This window comes from Carassius auratus, unplaced genomic scaffold, assembly GCF_003368295.1.
Source record: "Carassius auratus strain Wakin unplaced genomic scaffold, ASM336829v1 scaf_tig00214714_1_2670353, whole genome shotgun sequence".
NCBI classification, from domain to species: Eukaryota; Metazoa; Chordata; class Actinopteri; order Cypriniformes; family Cyprinidae; genus Carassius; species Carassius auratus.
This window is the reverse complement of record NW_020527778.1, coordinates 1,264,212-1,278,724: the sequence shown is the minus strand read 5'-3', so window position 1 is coordinate 1,278,724 and position 14,513 is coordinate 1,264,212. Positions and strand designations below refer to the sequence as shown.

At 34.9% G+C, this 14,513-nt stretch overlaps 1 protein-coding gene and 1 pseudogene across 1 annotated transcript; one reads left to right on the top strand and one right to left on the bottom strand.

Annotated features, from left to right (window-relative positions):
• Positions 1-8,420: 8,420 nt before the first annotated feature.
• On the top strand, positions 8,421-10,229 carry LOC113092784 (receptor activity-modifying protein 2). The gene is made up of 2 exons (XM_026258525.1): positions 8,421-8,551; positions 9,459-10,229. The coding sequence occupies exons 1-2, from the start codon at positions 8,502-8,504 to the stop codon at positions 9,700-9,702; spliced, it is 294 nt and encodes a 97-aa protein (XP_026114310.1). The 5' UTR covers positions 8,421-8,501; the 3' UTR covers positions 9,703-10,229.
• Positions 10,230-10,549: 320 nt separating this feature from the next.
• On the bottom strand, positions 10,550-13,258 carry LOC113092758 (UDP-glucuronosyltransferase 2A2 pseudogene; annotated as a pseudogene).
• Positions 13,259-14,513: the final 1,255 nt, after the last annotated feature.

Here is a 14,513-nt window from a genome sequence, read left to right as displayed (position 1 = left end):
GTTTGCCATGCATGTTGATTGTTTAAATGGTTTGGATCTCTTGGGTTGGTCTTGAGTTCAGCAGAAAGTCATACTGGTTCCCCAAAGTGCAGACCATGTAGGTTATATGTTGTGGTTATATTGTAAGGTTTAATCAGTGGAATCTGAGGTTGAATCTGCATGGGTGTGTGTGTGAGTGTTGCATCAAAACACCACAACCTTTTAAACTTGTAGATGAGAAGAGGTATCTATGAAGAACACAATCACTTAATTGGCCGTAATGACCAGTTAACTGAACGTGATGCCTTTTCTGTTTGTATCTTTGTTTTTGTGTACACTACATGCAAGTGTTGGGCATGTTTCTGAAATGTAATTCAGTCTGGGTAAATCCTGAAGAGGGTTGTGAAATTCAAGTGATTCGAAAAAAAAGGCACATCTTCTCTTTCTTTCTCACACAGTGCCCTCCACCTTTTCTGTTTCCCACCCATTTCTCTGTTTTGTTTTGAGTAGTTTGTGGTTGGCAGAACGTTGATGGGTACTTAATGTTTACTTGAAGCATGCTGTAGACATTTCAATAGAAGCGTGCACACACACACACATAACATTTGACCTTGTTTTGGTTGTGGAAGGTAATGGGTTTTGTATTAAGGCTGCAAACTGCAGGCATGAGGTTTTCTTATTATTTAATATAAATATACTTATCTTAATTTCCATCGTAAGGCGTTATTAGCACACTCTCAATGCAAAGACTGTTCCAAGAAGTTTAGTTATATTTAAAAAAATATACTACGGTCAATCTTTATTGAAACCCATTTGAGCATCCTGTTCCTGTAGGGAGTGCTGTTGAATAGATAATTAAAATAGTTGAAAGGTTTTAAAGTTTCGATAACAACAAAATGACAGTTTAATCACTTTAACGTTACACAAAAGACACCTGGAAGTTACTTTGCATGTGGGCACTTTTATTTCAACACAATGCTTAATGAAGCACATTTGTGCTTTGATGCATTTTTTTTATTGCAAAATAATGTTTTATGTTTGCATTCTGCAGTTCTTCGCTTTACATGCTTTATATTGCTTAATGTGCTTTTAAAATAAAATGTGTGTGTGATTTCAATCATGTCGTTAGTATTAGTGGTGAAATGAAATACCTTGTTCTTTTGAACTGGTATTTTGTGCAAAGCTTCAATTATGTGTTGGCACCATATGCGTTATTGAGTGAAACAGGAAGTATGCTCATTTAGTGCAGCTGGACAATTTCCGATCTAAATGATTATGCATTGAAAATGTTGTTAACATCTGTAGACTGTAGCACAGAGTAAAAAATCTCGGAATTTTCATAGTGACCAAATTTAAATTGTTTTTACTTTTTTTATTTTTACATATATATATTTTTATTTGGAAGCCATTTTTTTTTTTTTTTTGTTATTGTAAAACATGATATTGTTAGTCGAAAGTTAATCTAAACATCTAAATCTGTTATTACAAATTTTCATGTTTAGAAAGTTGTTGTCTTGAGATGTCAGGATGGGTTTGTTCCTCTGTCAAAATCACTAGTGAGATGACTGTTTGTCATGTTTTACAGACTGAGTGTTGCGTTTAAAGTGTTTTATTTCAATTAGTGTTAATGATCAATGCATATCAAATCAATTCAGTTCAATTCACTTTGTCACATCTGAGGAGCATGTGCAAGGAGTGAAAATGCATATAAATCATAACAATGCAATAGCCATACAGTAATCTCAACCGGAACCTACACACAAATACATTACAGTAGATCAAAAGGGGCACATTTTAACTACGGTAACTGCATTTTAAGTTCACTCAAGACATTTATTTAGTTAATGAATTCTACTCTAAAAATGCATGAAAACATTTGCCTTTGAGATTTTACAAATGCCTAATTTTAGTCCGTTTTTACCACGTAGTCAAAATATACAAATAAGCAAAATTTCCTACAGCGTGCCTGCTTTTGAGTGGGGTTGGGTGTTAGTTTCACACCCTGCTGTACTAAGATGCCATGTTTTCAGATCAGCACTTTTCCCTCATGCTGTGTTTTGTTTTGTTTGTTCATTTTATGCTTATGTTTTATTTTGTATCTGGCATCACTCTAAGCATTTCCTTACAGATCCGGGCTGCTGAATGCATACATGCACACAGTTTCTCAGAGTACTGGATGCCATTCAGATAACTGTGCTCAAAATAAAGATACTCATCAGTAGGGCAGCTTTTTGGTTAGTTTGTGACAGGATGTGACACATGCTAGGTATAGTGGCAGCATTGCCAAACCAGCTATGGCCCATTTCCTGTGAGTTATTTGCAGAAATAAGTCCTGTTTTTTATTTGACACTGTGCATGGAGTGTTGCTGGCTTCATGTCAAAAATCAGTTTAGTGAAAGAATCTGCACAGTTGTTCATCTTAAAAAGTGTCAGAGAAACAATAAAAACATTATGCATATAGACCTATTTTAAAATTTAACAAAATGTGACTTAATTTATATATAATTCTACTAGTTTTTCGACTGCTTTGTCTTAATATTTTGAATTAGGTAATAATAATAAATAAATACAAATTCTGAAGTTTTAAATAAAGATTACTGAAGCACGTTTTACAGGAAAATACTATTTTAGTTTTTCTACCTCAAAATGTCATGTTTGTTGTCTTACTTGCAGATTATTTGTAATTCTTTGTGAATTTTACCAGGAAAGTTCGTTGCATTTTTATTTAATCAAATTTAACAAATGTTTTCATTACAGATTATATTATCAACATAGTGAGTGAGTGTCCCTGGTATTTGGTTTTTATCTCATAACTTCTTTCTGTTTGTCTATGTTTATTTTCAGGTTTAAATACATTAAAAAAAAAGTTTACTAAAATTAAAATTTTCATTGTAGACTTGTAAACCCCACTATAATATTGTATTTTATTTTTTTCTATTGGTTTTGACAGTTTTTAGACTCTTAAAATGATACAATCAGCAGTCACGCTAATTTATTTAAACTAATATTTATTCTAAAGTATTCTTTATATGGGTTCATCATAAGAGTACTTTCAGTTATTAGGATTTATATGAACAAAAAGTATAAATTAAATCAGTTCTGTTGATTTATTGACAGTAAATGACCTTTTAGACAAAGTATGTCAGGTCTTGTTGCATGACTACCTCTCCTATGTTCTCCACAAACGGCATGCCACCTCACGCAAATCAGCCGCGTGTTTTACGTTCAGATATAGATGTAAGGGTTTGGAGATCCCCTTATGACACGTATTTGGTCGGATGCACAAAAACTGCATTAACACACAAAATAAAAAAAAATAAAAAAACATTTTGTGTGGCTGAGTTGGCGATGAAAATGTAAATAATATTTTAATATTCTTGCGTCTTCTTGAATTTATAGTTTCTGTAAAGGACAGAAATGTTAAGCACAAACGTTTATAATTTTGGGGTAACCAATTAAAAAAAACCCAGTGTGCCAAGAAATGATTTTATCCTGTTGTTTGTGCTGGCGACATCATGGAGTTTCAGCTGTTGTGTTTTATTATCTGAATTTGAGACACAGTTTTAATAGAAGTAATTATGACAAAGCTTTCTTTTGCAATCATATTGCATTTCTTCATTAGAAATCTGTCTATAGAAAGACAAATGAACACAGCTTACTAATTAATAAGAATATATTTTTCACATTCCCTGGAGTGGCTTAGTTTTTCTTCTTTAGCAACAATAGACTACAGGTGCATCTCATCATGAAAATGAGACATCTATAGCTATTAAAATGTATTAAAACTGCAGTGTGCATTATTTGAAATTGAGTTTTTTTGTGTGTTGCATAATTTACTTTGTGAAGTTTATTTACTCATCTTGATGATAATGCTAAATTACACTGATTCTTTGTAAATATTGCATTATTTTAAATAAAAAATGGCACTAAGACAGAAAGCTTAATTTATGTCAGAATACTGTGTGTACATCAGATAATTCATCAGAAAATTGTGAACAGGGTTGAAAATAAAAGTTTACAATTTACAACTGTAAAAAAAAAAAATTAAATTGCTGCACATTACATAAATTTCTCTTCTGTATTGCAGTCTGCAACAGATAACATTGGTGCTGGCCACAGAAATTCTGCAAGAAGTAGTAACCTACTATATAGGTTTCCAGATAGAAACTAGGAAAGGTTTCAGTCTGAAGGAAAAAAAATCAACCAACCTCTACAGTTCAAGTCACACCTGCAAACCACAAGAAGCTGCTTAGAGAGAAATCTAGAGTGTTTTTAGTGAAATTAATGATTTATGATTCAAAAAGTGGGCGTAAAAAAACATTTTTATTCCTTTTTCAATACAACATTACAACATACAATTACAACATTTTAAAAAAATAAAATAAAAAAAGGTTATTTATTGAAATTATTGGCTTTAACAACCATGGAAGCTTTCCATTCCACAAAAGGTTCTTTATAGACAAAAGACAAACAATGGATGACTCATGATTTGTTAAAAGTAAAATAGGAAATGTAAATAATAACAGTAGATTTTTTTGTAATTTCCCTTAACACAGTAGGAGTGTAAAATAGAATGCAACCACTTAAAACACATGTTAGCCAGCAATTCTATAAATGGAAATAGAGCGCATTTACCTCGAACGTTAGCCAATCTCACAACAATCATACAGAATGCATGTGGTCATATTTCATGCAAAATTGTTCATGCAGAAAAACCAAATAGCTTTTTTACAAGCTTTTAACCATCCTGTAGTGTTGGGGATTTTTTGATAGTTCAACTATTTATTTATTCTTTAAATGTTGTGACTTTTTCTCATGCAAAGTTTCACCGCGTCTGTTTTGGAAAGGCTGTACAAAAAGTTTACCACCCCCTTGACCCCCATTGTGGTCGACCAAAAGTCAACACTTTGAAAAACACAAAAGAGTTAGGTAAAAATAGAAAACATTAATTGTAGCTTGTCAAAGACCAAAATATGCATACATAAAACATTTATAAAGATTAAGAAAAGTGTGTGAAATTAATATTTTTGCCTGTTAGTCTTTTGAATCTCAGATTGTCAGGGAAATGGATGTTAATGAAAACATATCTGATATTAAAGCACACTTACTGGATGTGAAAGTCAAGTTGAAGAGCCATTTGGAAGTTGGCAGGAATCATGTAATCCTGTTATTAAGTTGTATAATTCCCATTTACAGTGCCTGCCCGAGCCTCTTGGGGCCCTAAGCAGAATTTGATTTGGGGGGCCCCCCGTCCCACCATGCGGAGTCACCTGTGCTTCAAGATTATTGACACAAATGTCACACTATAATGTTACATTATAAATGAATACAGTGAGGTTATGTATTAATACAAAATAAATAAATAAAAATCAATACTTAACATACTTCACTCTTAAACTTCTGAATACAAACTGTCACAAAACATGAAATAAATAATTTGCCAAATTGAAGAAATTATATAGGCTGTGTAATCTATAGAAAAAATGTAACAGCAGCAATTACATGGCATTTGGCTCCCTGTGCAGGCATTTGTAATAACATGTACATAAATTGTTTATTTTGTATGTGCCTACAATATGTATTTTAACATTGTTATTATTAACCAATCATTATTGCCTCATATTTTTTATATATAATGCAATCATTTATATGAAGTTAATTTATAGGCTATTGATGGCTTAGGTCTGTAACAAGAACAACAAAAAATATTACAGTATATTAATACTTCTTTGTAAATTATTTGAAGTAACAAAACCATGGTTAATTTGTAGTTGCCATGGCTATAAGAACGATGATTTGTGGTGTTACTGATAAACCCATGGGTAATTTTTGTAAGGGAACCTGAGAAGAAAAAAAAAAAACTTTAACAGGAATGTGCCTGAAAGTGATAAACAGGCCTCGTTTTTACCTAAATGATTTATAATTTATTTTAATATATATAAAAAATGTATAAGGTGACTGCAAGTCATTCTCCTCTGATACTGAGGTTCAAATTTGCCTTTGAGCCCATGTGAAAAAGTAGCATAATTTACATATGTCTTGCAGTTTGTTTTAATAAATATTCAACATTATATTCAATTGTGCATTATAGCTGACACCTAGATGAACAATTACAGTGGTTTTTATGACTGTAAGTCATTCTCCTCAAATGCTACTGACGCTAGAAAAGTGTATAACAATATCGCATGTAACTTTAGAGACGGTCCCTAAATTTGAGACTCTCGACTAATACACAGCTAACAGACACAGCAGCAGTTGTTGGTAAAATAGTTTTTTTTTTTGTCTTGAATTATTCACTTATTCGTTCATTATTCATTCATTCATTCATTCATTCATTCATTCATTTATATCACTTGTTTAAGTTATTTAATTGTAAAAAAATAAATAAATAAACAATTATTGGGGGGCCCCCTGGTGGCGAGGGGGCCCCAATCAGCCGCTTAGTTCGCTTATGCCTCGGGCCGGTGTTACGGTTTAATTGGTTACCGTGTTATCTGGTGACCAACTTCCTGTTTAGGTCTCCGCTGCAGATGTGCTGGAACGACGGCAGCAGATTCGCCGATTCTGAAAGCACAAACTGATGTGATATTAAGTGCCTAATAAAAGCAGACTTGCTCATTGCATGATTTTGATATTCTTGCAGAGATAACAAGTTATAGGTATGATCGCCAGTAGCGGCTGAAGTAAGTAGGATAAACAAAAAAATAAAATAAAGTAAATCTGTGTTGGCACGGGTTTCGAACACGCGCTAAAAGACGATGCGCTCACGTTGTTGTGATTGTATGCATCTGAATTGAAATCAACTAGACACAAAGCACAATTGAGTACATAAAATTGTCATTACAGACTTACATGCAAAGACCATCAAAGTTTTGATTGAACCCAAATGGTCATTTCCGTTACAAGACCTAAACAGGAAGTTGGTCACCAGATAACACGGTAACCAGTTAAACCGTAACACCGGCCCTGCCCATTTATCATAGAGACTTATCAGGACAGGAACTCAATAGATCTTGCTCCAATATGCAATCACAAATCTTTCCACTAACTGGAGCTACCAAGAAATGTCTTATCCCAAACTATCCTCAAACTCCCAGGGGATGGGAATGGGTGGGGTGTTTTCTTTAGGAAAACGCACCAAACACAACACACACACACACACACACACACACACACACACACCCCTCTTTTGTTTCTTCCCTTTAAATGCTCTCGCCACAGCTAACCCAAGTCCATTTATTCACCCTCCCTCACTCTCTCCATATAGTTGACATTTATCATTTGTCTTGCACAATGTTTTATCTTTTTGGACTTCTTTTGCTCTTGCTGGATCCGTCTATTATCTGTGGTAGGAGATCTTCAGTTTAAGATCTAACATAAAGCATGAGATTATCTATGAACGTCTGACAGCGATGCCACTGCTCTTATATTTGGAAATTATCTGGGAGACATGAAACATATTACAAGCTATTCCATGAATCAGTGAGCTTCGCTACTGCTGCACTAAACATTCAACCTCTTTGCAATAGAATAGATTTATTATAAAAAAGTTGTAGTGTTAATGAATATCTGGTCGCAAAATGGGTGATCATTAATAAGTTTATTTATATTCTCAGGTCAAACGACGCAAGATAACAGAACAGAGTTTGAAGGTAAGGGACTGTCTACTAAATCATCTTTCAGTGTCATCAAATGTCATCATATTCTAATTTGTTGAGATAGTGAATCGGATGGTTTTTGTTACATGTGAGCCAAAATCATCACAATTAAAAGAACCAAAGACTTAAACTACTTCAGTCTGTGTGCATTGAATTTATTTAATACACAAGTTTCACGATTTGAGTTGAATTACTGAAATAAATGAACTTTTCCACGACAATTCTAATTTATTGAGATGCACCTGTAAGTTTATATCAATTTTTTTTAATTCTCAGAGATGGAGATTTATACAGTTAATGAGGGACACTACTGTATTTTAATGTCTTTTTTTAGTTTTTCTTCTGAGTATTTAATACAGAAATATTTTCAGATTTCAGATTTTTTTTAAATGCCAATGGATGGTGAATAGTGTCTGTTCACACTATATTGTATTGCATTCATAATAAAAAGGATCAAATGTCATTTTATTCATTCTGTAATGGTCTTTTCTCAAGATGAGAGTATCAGAGTCAAAAATGAAAGTGTACAGCAAGAACTGAACAATTATTTGAAGACGGGTACGTACTGTAATGTCTGCATTATTTAAACTTGATCTCATCGCATACACTTTTGACATTCATAATGACATTTTCACTTTTTCAGAGAGACCCAACGTCACATATGAGGACAGTGGTAAGACAGTTTTGTGATGCTTTATGTGTGAGCTATTAATCTTCACTAGATCACTTGTTATCAGCCATTAAAAAATCTCTTGTGTCTTAGAGAATTTTCAGAATCAAAGTTTTCAAAAACGCTTCAGTCACTGTCAAGAGGAGAAGTTGAAGGATTATTGTAGAAATTGCTCGGAGATTTTCAGTTAAGTCATGAGTGAACTTGGAGAGGAGAACTGGTGTATTATGGAGATTGTGATAAGGTAAGTCATGTGACTTTACTTAAAAGGAGACACTTCTAGAGTAGTATCGTATTTTACTCTTTAATCACTTTAATCACTATTTTTGGACTATTTTATTATTTGATGGATTGTTTTAGGCATGCTTTTGCAGCTATACGCATATACTGTATGTTTATGTGTTGAGTTTGTGTGTTACTGATGGCCATATCAAATTCCTGTGTATCTGCTGATGCATTTGGCGAATAAAGTGTTTCTTATCTTATCTTATCTTTTCATTCTGTATGCACAAGTTGTACTGGGAAATGACAAATGTTGCTTAACTACATAGTATATGCATAAAGGAAGGAAATGAGCAGGGAAACAATTGAAGGATGTTTTAAAAAAAGATTAGATAATCTTGAAGCCTGTTGCTGGCAACTTAGAGGACTCAGAGACCTTCTGGTCTATTAAAAGAGAGAGAGAGACAGAACTAGATAGATAAGAACTGTTGTTGTGAACCAGAATGATTTTGCCACTGTTTCCTGCCAAATACTGTACAACTCACTTTAAGACGAATTCATAAGACAACAGTAGCACTACCTACATTTTAAAAGTTTGGACAGTAAATACAACAATATTGTGAAATATAAATGCAATTCAAAACAACTGTTTTCTATGTGAATATAATATAAATTGTATTTTTTCAGCATCATTCCTCCAGTCTTCAGTGTCACACGATTCTTCAGAAATCATCCTAATATGCTGATTTGCTGCTAATTAAAAGAATAATTTTTTTGCGTAAACTGTGATACATTTTATATACGTCGGAATTCTTAAATGAATAGAAAGATCAAAACACAGCTTTTTCTTTTTTTATTGACTCTCTCTCCCTCTCCCCCCCCCCCCCCCCCTCTCTCTCGCTGTCTCTCTCTCACATGCCTATGTCCAGATACTACAACCAGTTAACTGTGTGTATGGACATCGTATCCAGTCTCTCTGATTGCTTTTACCCTAATCGTGTTGTGGAGCAGGAGTTTGTGAAGATACACCAGCAGTACTTCAGCCTTTGCAGCAATGAAGAGGATTTACTGGACGCCCCGGCTGGAGTCGTGCTTGTGTCCACTCTGCTGCCTATCCTTCTCATACCCTTCATAGTGTACATTGTGGTCTGGAAGAGTAGTTTAAGGGACTGAATGCTTTTACATTATCCCAGAAAGTGATAAAAACTCTTTACTCACCCTCATGTCATTCCAAACCTGTGTGACTTTCATTCTTCTAAAGAAGATATTTTGGAGTTGTTGTTTTTCAGAGCAATGAAAATGATTGGAATGAACTTAGGGTAAGTAAATGAAGACTCAGTTTTTAAAGTAAGAGCCATCTTTAAAGTAAAGGTTGAATGTAGTATACAGTTTGTGTGGCTCACAATGATGTAAATAAAATACACACAGTGGGTGTGTGATTTTTCTGCACACTAAGAGTAAAAGAGTTTGATATAATGTAAGATTTGTGATCACGATATTAATATACTGTGACACTGAATTATTTTTAATGAAATACTGAATGCATGTATTCTGCTGTACTTTATTCTGTTGTTGAATGTCAGTGTTTAAGTTTGAAACTTGTTCAACAAATGTATATCTAAAAATACATTTAACAAAATATGAAGGGCTTGTTTTGAATACATTAAATAAGGATATTCATAATGCATGCATAATGCCTTATAAAAACACTATATTATATATCTGTGATGCATCATCTGTGTTGAATAATCATAACTACAGTTATAATAATTCTTAACTTTTTGTTGTTTTAGGAGTGCAATGTTTTATATAACAAAATGAACACATTAGTTTACAAGTTGAAATGCATTATAGTTACGAAAGTAAAAGTGCTCTTAAAGGTAACTGCAAATAGACAATATAACTGCTGTTATGATTATTTGTCATGCAAACTACTAATTTAGCAAGCTATTATGCATTAATTATAATAAGACATGGCATTACAAACATGGAATTGTTTTATTCATTTATTTTTTTTCATGCATTGGTCACAATTTTGGGCTCTTTTCTCAAAGTATTGGTTCAGACTAGTGAAAAGAAAATATCCAAAATGCACAAGGCTTTATTTCACATTTCTGTTCTGGAAAGGTATCTTTAATCAGTGCATATATATTTAGATAATGCCTCCTTTGCATATTTAAACATCATTTGAGAAAACGTGTAATTGCTTATGTAATCAAGTGAGGAAGTATAATGATATTCATTAGTAATTTTTTACCCTATTCATCTGGGGTTCCTTTCCTTAAGAATACCTCTATAATACATTATAAATACAGGCTTCATAAAAAAAGTTTTACCAACAATTGTTACAAGTGTTCATCAATGCATCACTCACGTTTTGATTTCTGTCTCCTGCACAGTCTAAAACACAAGTAGCGTATTGTAAGAACCACAGCTCCGCCTACTGCCAACACCACTGCTAGCAAAAATGCCATCACGTCTAAAGAGTGATATGAGTACCAGGGCATCTTATAAGAGTCTGTACGTAAATGTGCTGCACCCTTATGCCGCATGACATACTCTATCCAAAAGAGAGCGCTGTCTTGAGGTTGTATAGGCTGGTCTCTGTGTAGCCTAGACAGACGTTGCATATTGTCCCTGTACGAGGGCTGATGTAAAACCTCCTGCACTGCCTCCAAAAAGCTCTGGCTGTCCAGTTTAGTGACGTCAAGAACCTTAGCAGCCCCTCGTATCTTGAGACGCAACATATTCTCAGGTTGGTCAAAAAGCAAGGGAATCCCAATCACCGGAACACCATGGTAGATAGACTCATAAATACCATTTGTTCCACCGTGAGCGACAAATGCACGCGTTTTAGGGTGACCGAGAAGATCGTTCTGAGGGAGCCACTCAACCAGAAGAGTGTTATTTCCCAGATTATGAGGACGTTCTCCTAAGTGCCTCCAGATGACTCGCTGAGGCAGCTGAGAAAAACCTGCAGCGATTTCAGACGTGATTTCTCTCGGAAGCCCTTTCACGAGGGTCCCAAGCGACATCACAACCACCCCGTGTTCTCCTGAACCTTGCACAAACTCCTCCAAGTCTGGAGGTAAGGGCTTGGAGGGTTTGCATTGGAAGCCTCCGATGTAGACGATGTTTGGCATTGTTGGACGCGGGAACTCGAAGACGAAATCTGATCGCATGAGCCAAATATCTGCGCCTTGCAGCAAGTGGTAGAAATCAGTTTCGGGTCCAAAGTAGCGTGCAACCAGTTTGTCATATTCTGGTCTCACTATAAAATGGTCTATGCACATGTTTAGCACATAATGGAAGATGTTCTTGAGCCTTTCTCCAAACGACATGCGGTTTGACAATTGGCTTCCCGCTGCTGGGACATATGAAACTGGAGAAGGCGCGACAACAAAGTGCCCTTCTCCGCTGGTGATCCATCTCACATTGTAAACCATTGGTAATTTGAGTTTATGAGCCACCAGCACACCTGCAGGCAAACCTGGATCAATCAGAGCCAAGTCGTAATGTCCCTCATAGAGCTGTTTCATCAACACCGGGTTTTCAAAAATCTCCACAACCAGTTGACTTGCTTGCCAGTGCATGCCATAGAGAGTCGTCAGCATCTGCCAATAGAACTGAACGAACGCAAGTGGTGATCCTCCATGTTTTTGTATCTCGAGCATTTTGCTCAGGAACGAGATGAAGAAATCTTGTTTCTCAAGGTTTATTGGCTCCGGTAGGGTCACTGTTATGGCTTTGTAGTGCGGTGAATGCTCTTTGACGTACCAGCTGCTAGCGGTTCGTACCACGGTGACCTGGTGTCCGCTGGAGTGTAGGTCCTCAATCAGTATATTCATGTTGACCCAGTGGCTGCCATCCACAGGAAAAACAAGGACCTTGCCGGCCAGAGCAGAGGGAAGGTCAGTGGAGAGGAGTACGGATAGCAACAGAAGACCCCATGAAGATTTTAAGACATTCATTGCTCCCTAATACACAGAAAAAACATTAATGTTTACTAGACAGACTTTATGCATGACATGATAAAACTGTAATTCCTTGAACAAAAATGTGCTCTGTGTTTATTTGATCTTACACATTCCTATAATTCCGGAAAATACTTCATGCTCCAGTGCATGCATGGACACACACAGTGTTTCTGAATCCCTGAACAGACGGTATTATTTAAAACAGATGTGTCTTGTTAACTGTTGAGTTTTTGGAGAAAGTCTGCATGTTGTATAAACTAGTATACTTGCATGAGAAATGCACACATAAAAAAAAAGCCTCAGTGGGAAAGTGAGACTAGAAATTCTAATGGTATTGTCTGCAATTTAACATAAGTATGATTCAACAAAAACTTTAGACAGTAATAAGGAAAAGATTAAATGCTGCAGAAACAGAACTGATTAAACTGGATGTGGTTTTGTTGCAAAGAAAAGAGGAAAATAAATCACTATTACCTTCTTATGTTGCCTCTCTTCCTCTCTCCGATGAAACGAGGGTTTGTTCAGTCTGGTTCCAAGTCCAAATCATGCTTTAGTATTGCATAACTGAGTAGAAGTAATCCTAGAACTGTGGGCGTTGTTAATTCAGCTGTGTGTTGGAGTTTGCGTGAGAAGCGTGCTCTCCCTCCATTTCACAAAAGCCTCATCCAATGCTTCCTCCAGGACCTACAACATGGAAAATGCACCTAACTATTGACAGAAATCCCACTAAATAGATGTGAGAGTACATGAAAGAGGCGAAGAAATGAAAGTGAATCATTAATTCTATTGCGTTTTCTGACTTCCTCTTTACTGGCACAGTTCAAGGATGATGGCAATACGGTTCTATGCTTAATATATTAATTATTAAATTAGATCTAAGGTTCAGGTAATTAAACTCCTTAGATAACAATAAAGTGTGAGACTGTGAAGCATGCAAGACAACATGAGAATGGAGAAAAAATAGAAAATAGGAAGAAAGAGATTTCAAATAGTAAAAAAGTAAACTCCTTGTAAAAGGCATCATTCTATAACCAAATTATTAAATACTATTAACTATTTCACTTTATGGTATTTTGCGTAATAATAAAAAAAAAAGCCTAATTTATGATTTATTTTTGTTTACTTTGGTTAAGCATTAGTACAAGGTCTAACCAGTGTGCATAACACAAATCTAAAGTAAATAAAATGTGTAAGGTTTCATAATAGATTTAAATCACTTTAATTGTGTTTGTACACTGATTTCTTTTCATTGATATTATCAATGCTAAAACTTTAAAATTAAAACATTTATGTATAAAACGTACAAGGTCAAAGTTCAGAGTATTAGACTGATGAGCACATGGAGATTTTTTTCCCATTATGTTGAGAAAATTAATTTACATATTGGTGAAGAAAATTATCATTGCACTTCATGATTAGTAACAATGACACATTAATAAATTATTACGATAATCTTTTATGGAAAAAGGCTTTGAGCATGCGCACATCCTGAGCGCAGAGGGCGGCAAACTCTATGGAAAATAATTACAGAGCATTCAGAAATGTGGAGTAACTGTGAGGTGAAAGTGCAGAACCCAATGATGAGACTGTAAATTTCGACCTGCATACTCCTAAATGTGGTATGTTTGGTAAATTTTTAATTGGTAAGTTCACGAGGCATCACACAACCTGTTTGTCTGTGTTGCTTACATATGTATTACCAATGAGTGCTGGCAAGTCTAAAACGACAAATGTTGTGCTATTTTATTTTGAACGATGTCTTAAATACAGTATTTATCTCAAGTTACTCCTCGACCATTTAGTAATTAGAGCAAACTGCCACACGATGGCGACAAGTAAATATTGTGGATGAGCTCAAGACAAATCAACAATTAATCCACGTTTTCAAGTTCATTTTGAGTCATTATAGTCTACTACAGACTGGGGAGTCTAACACCTCTCAACCTCTCATTTATGATTTGGACCATTTCATAGTGAATCCAAGCTTATTTCTGGTCTGAATAAGTT

Excerpts from the sequence above, each read along its gene's own strand:
- LOC113092784 (XM_026258525.1), top strand. The coding sequence starts at position 8,502 with ATGAGTGAACTTGGAGAGGAGAACTGGTGTATTATGGAGATTGTGATA. Across the intron at positions 8,552-9,458 it reads ATTATGGAGATTGTGATAAG|ATACTACAACCAGTTAACTG; the intron begins GTAAGTCATGTG and ends GCCTATGTCCAG.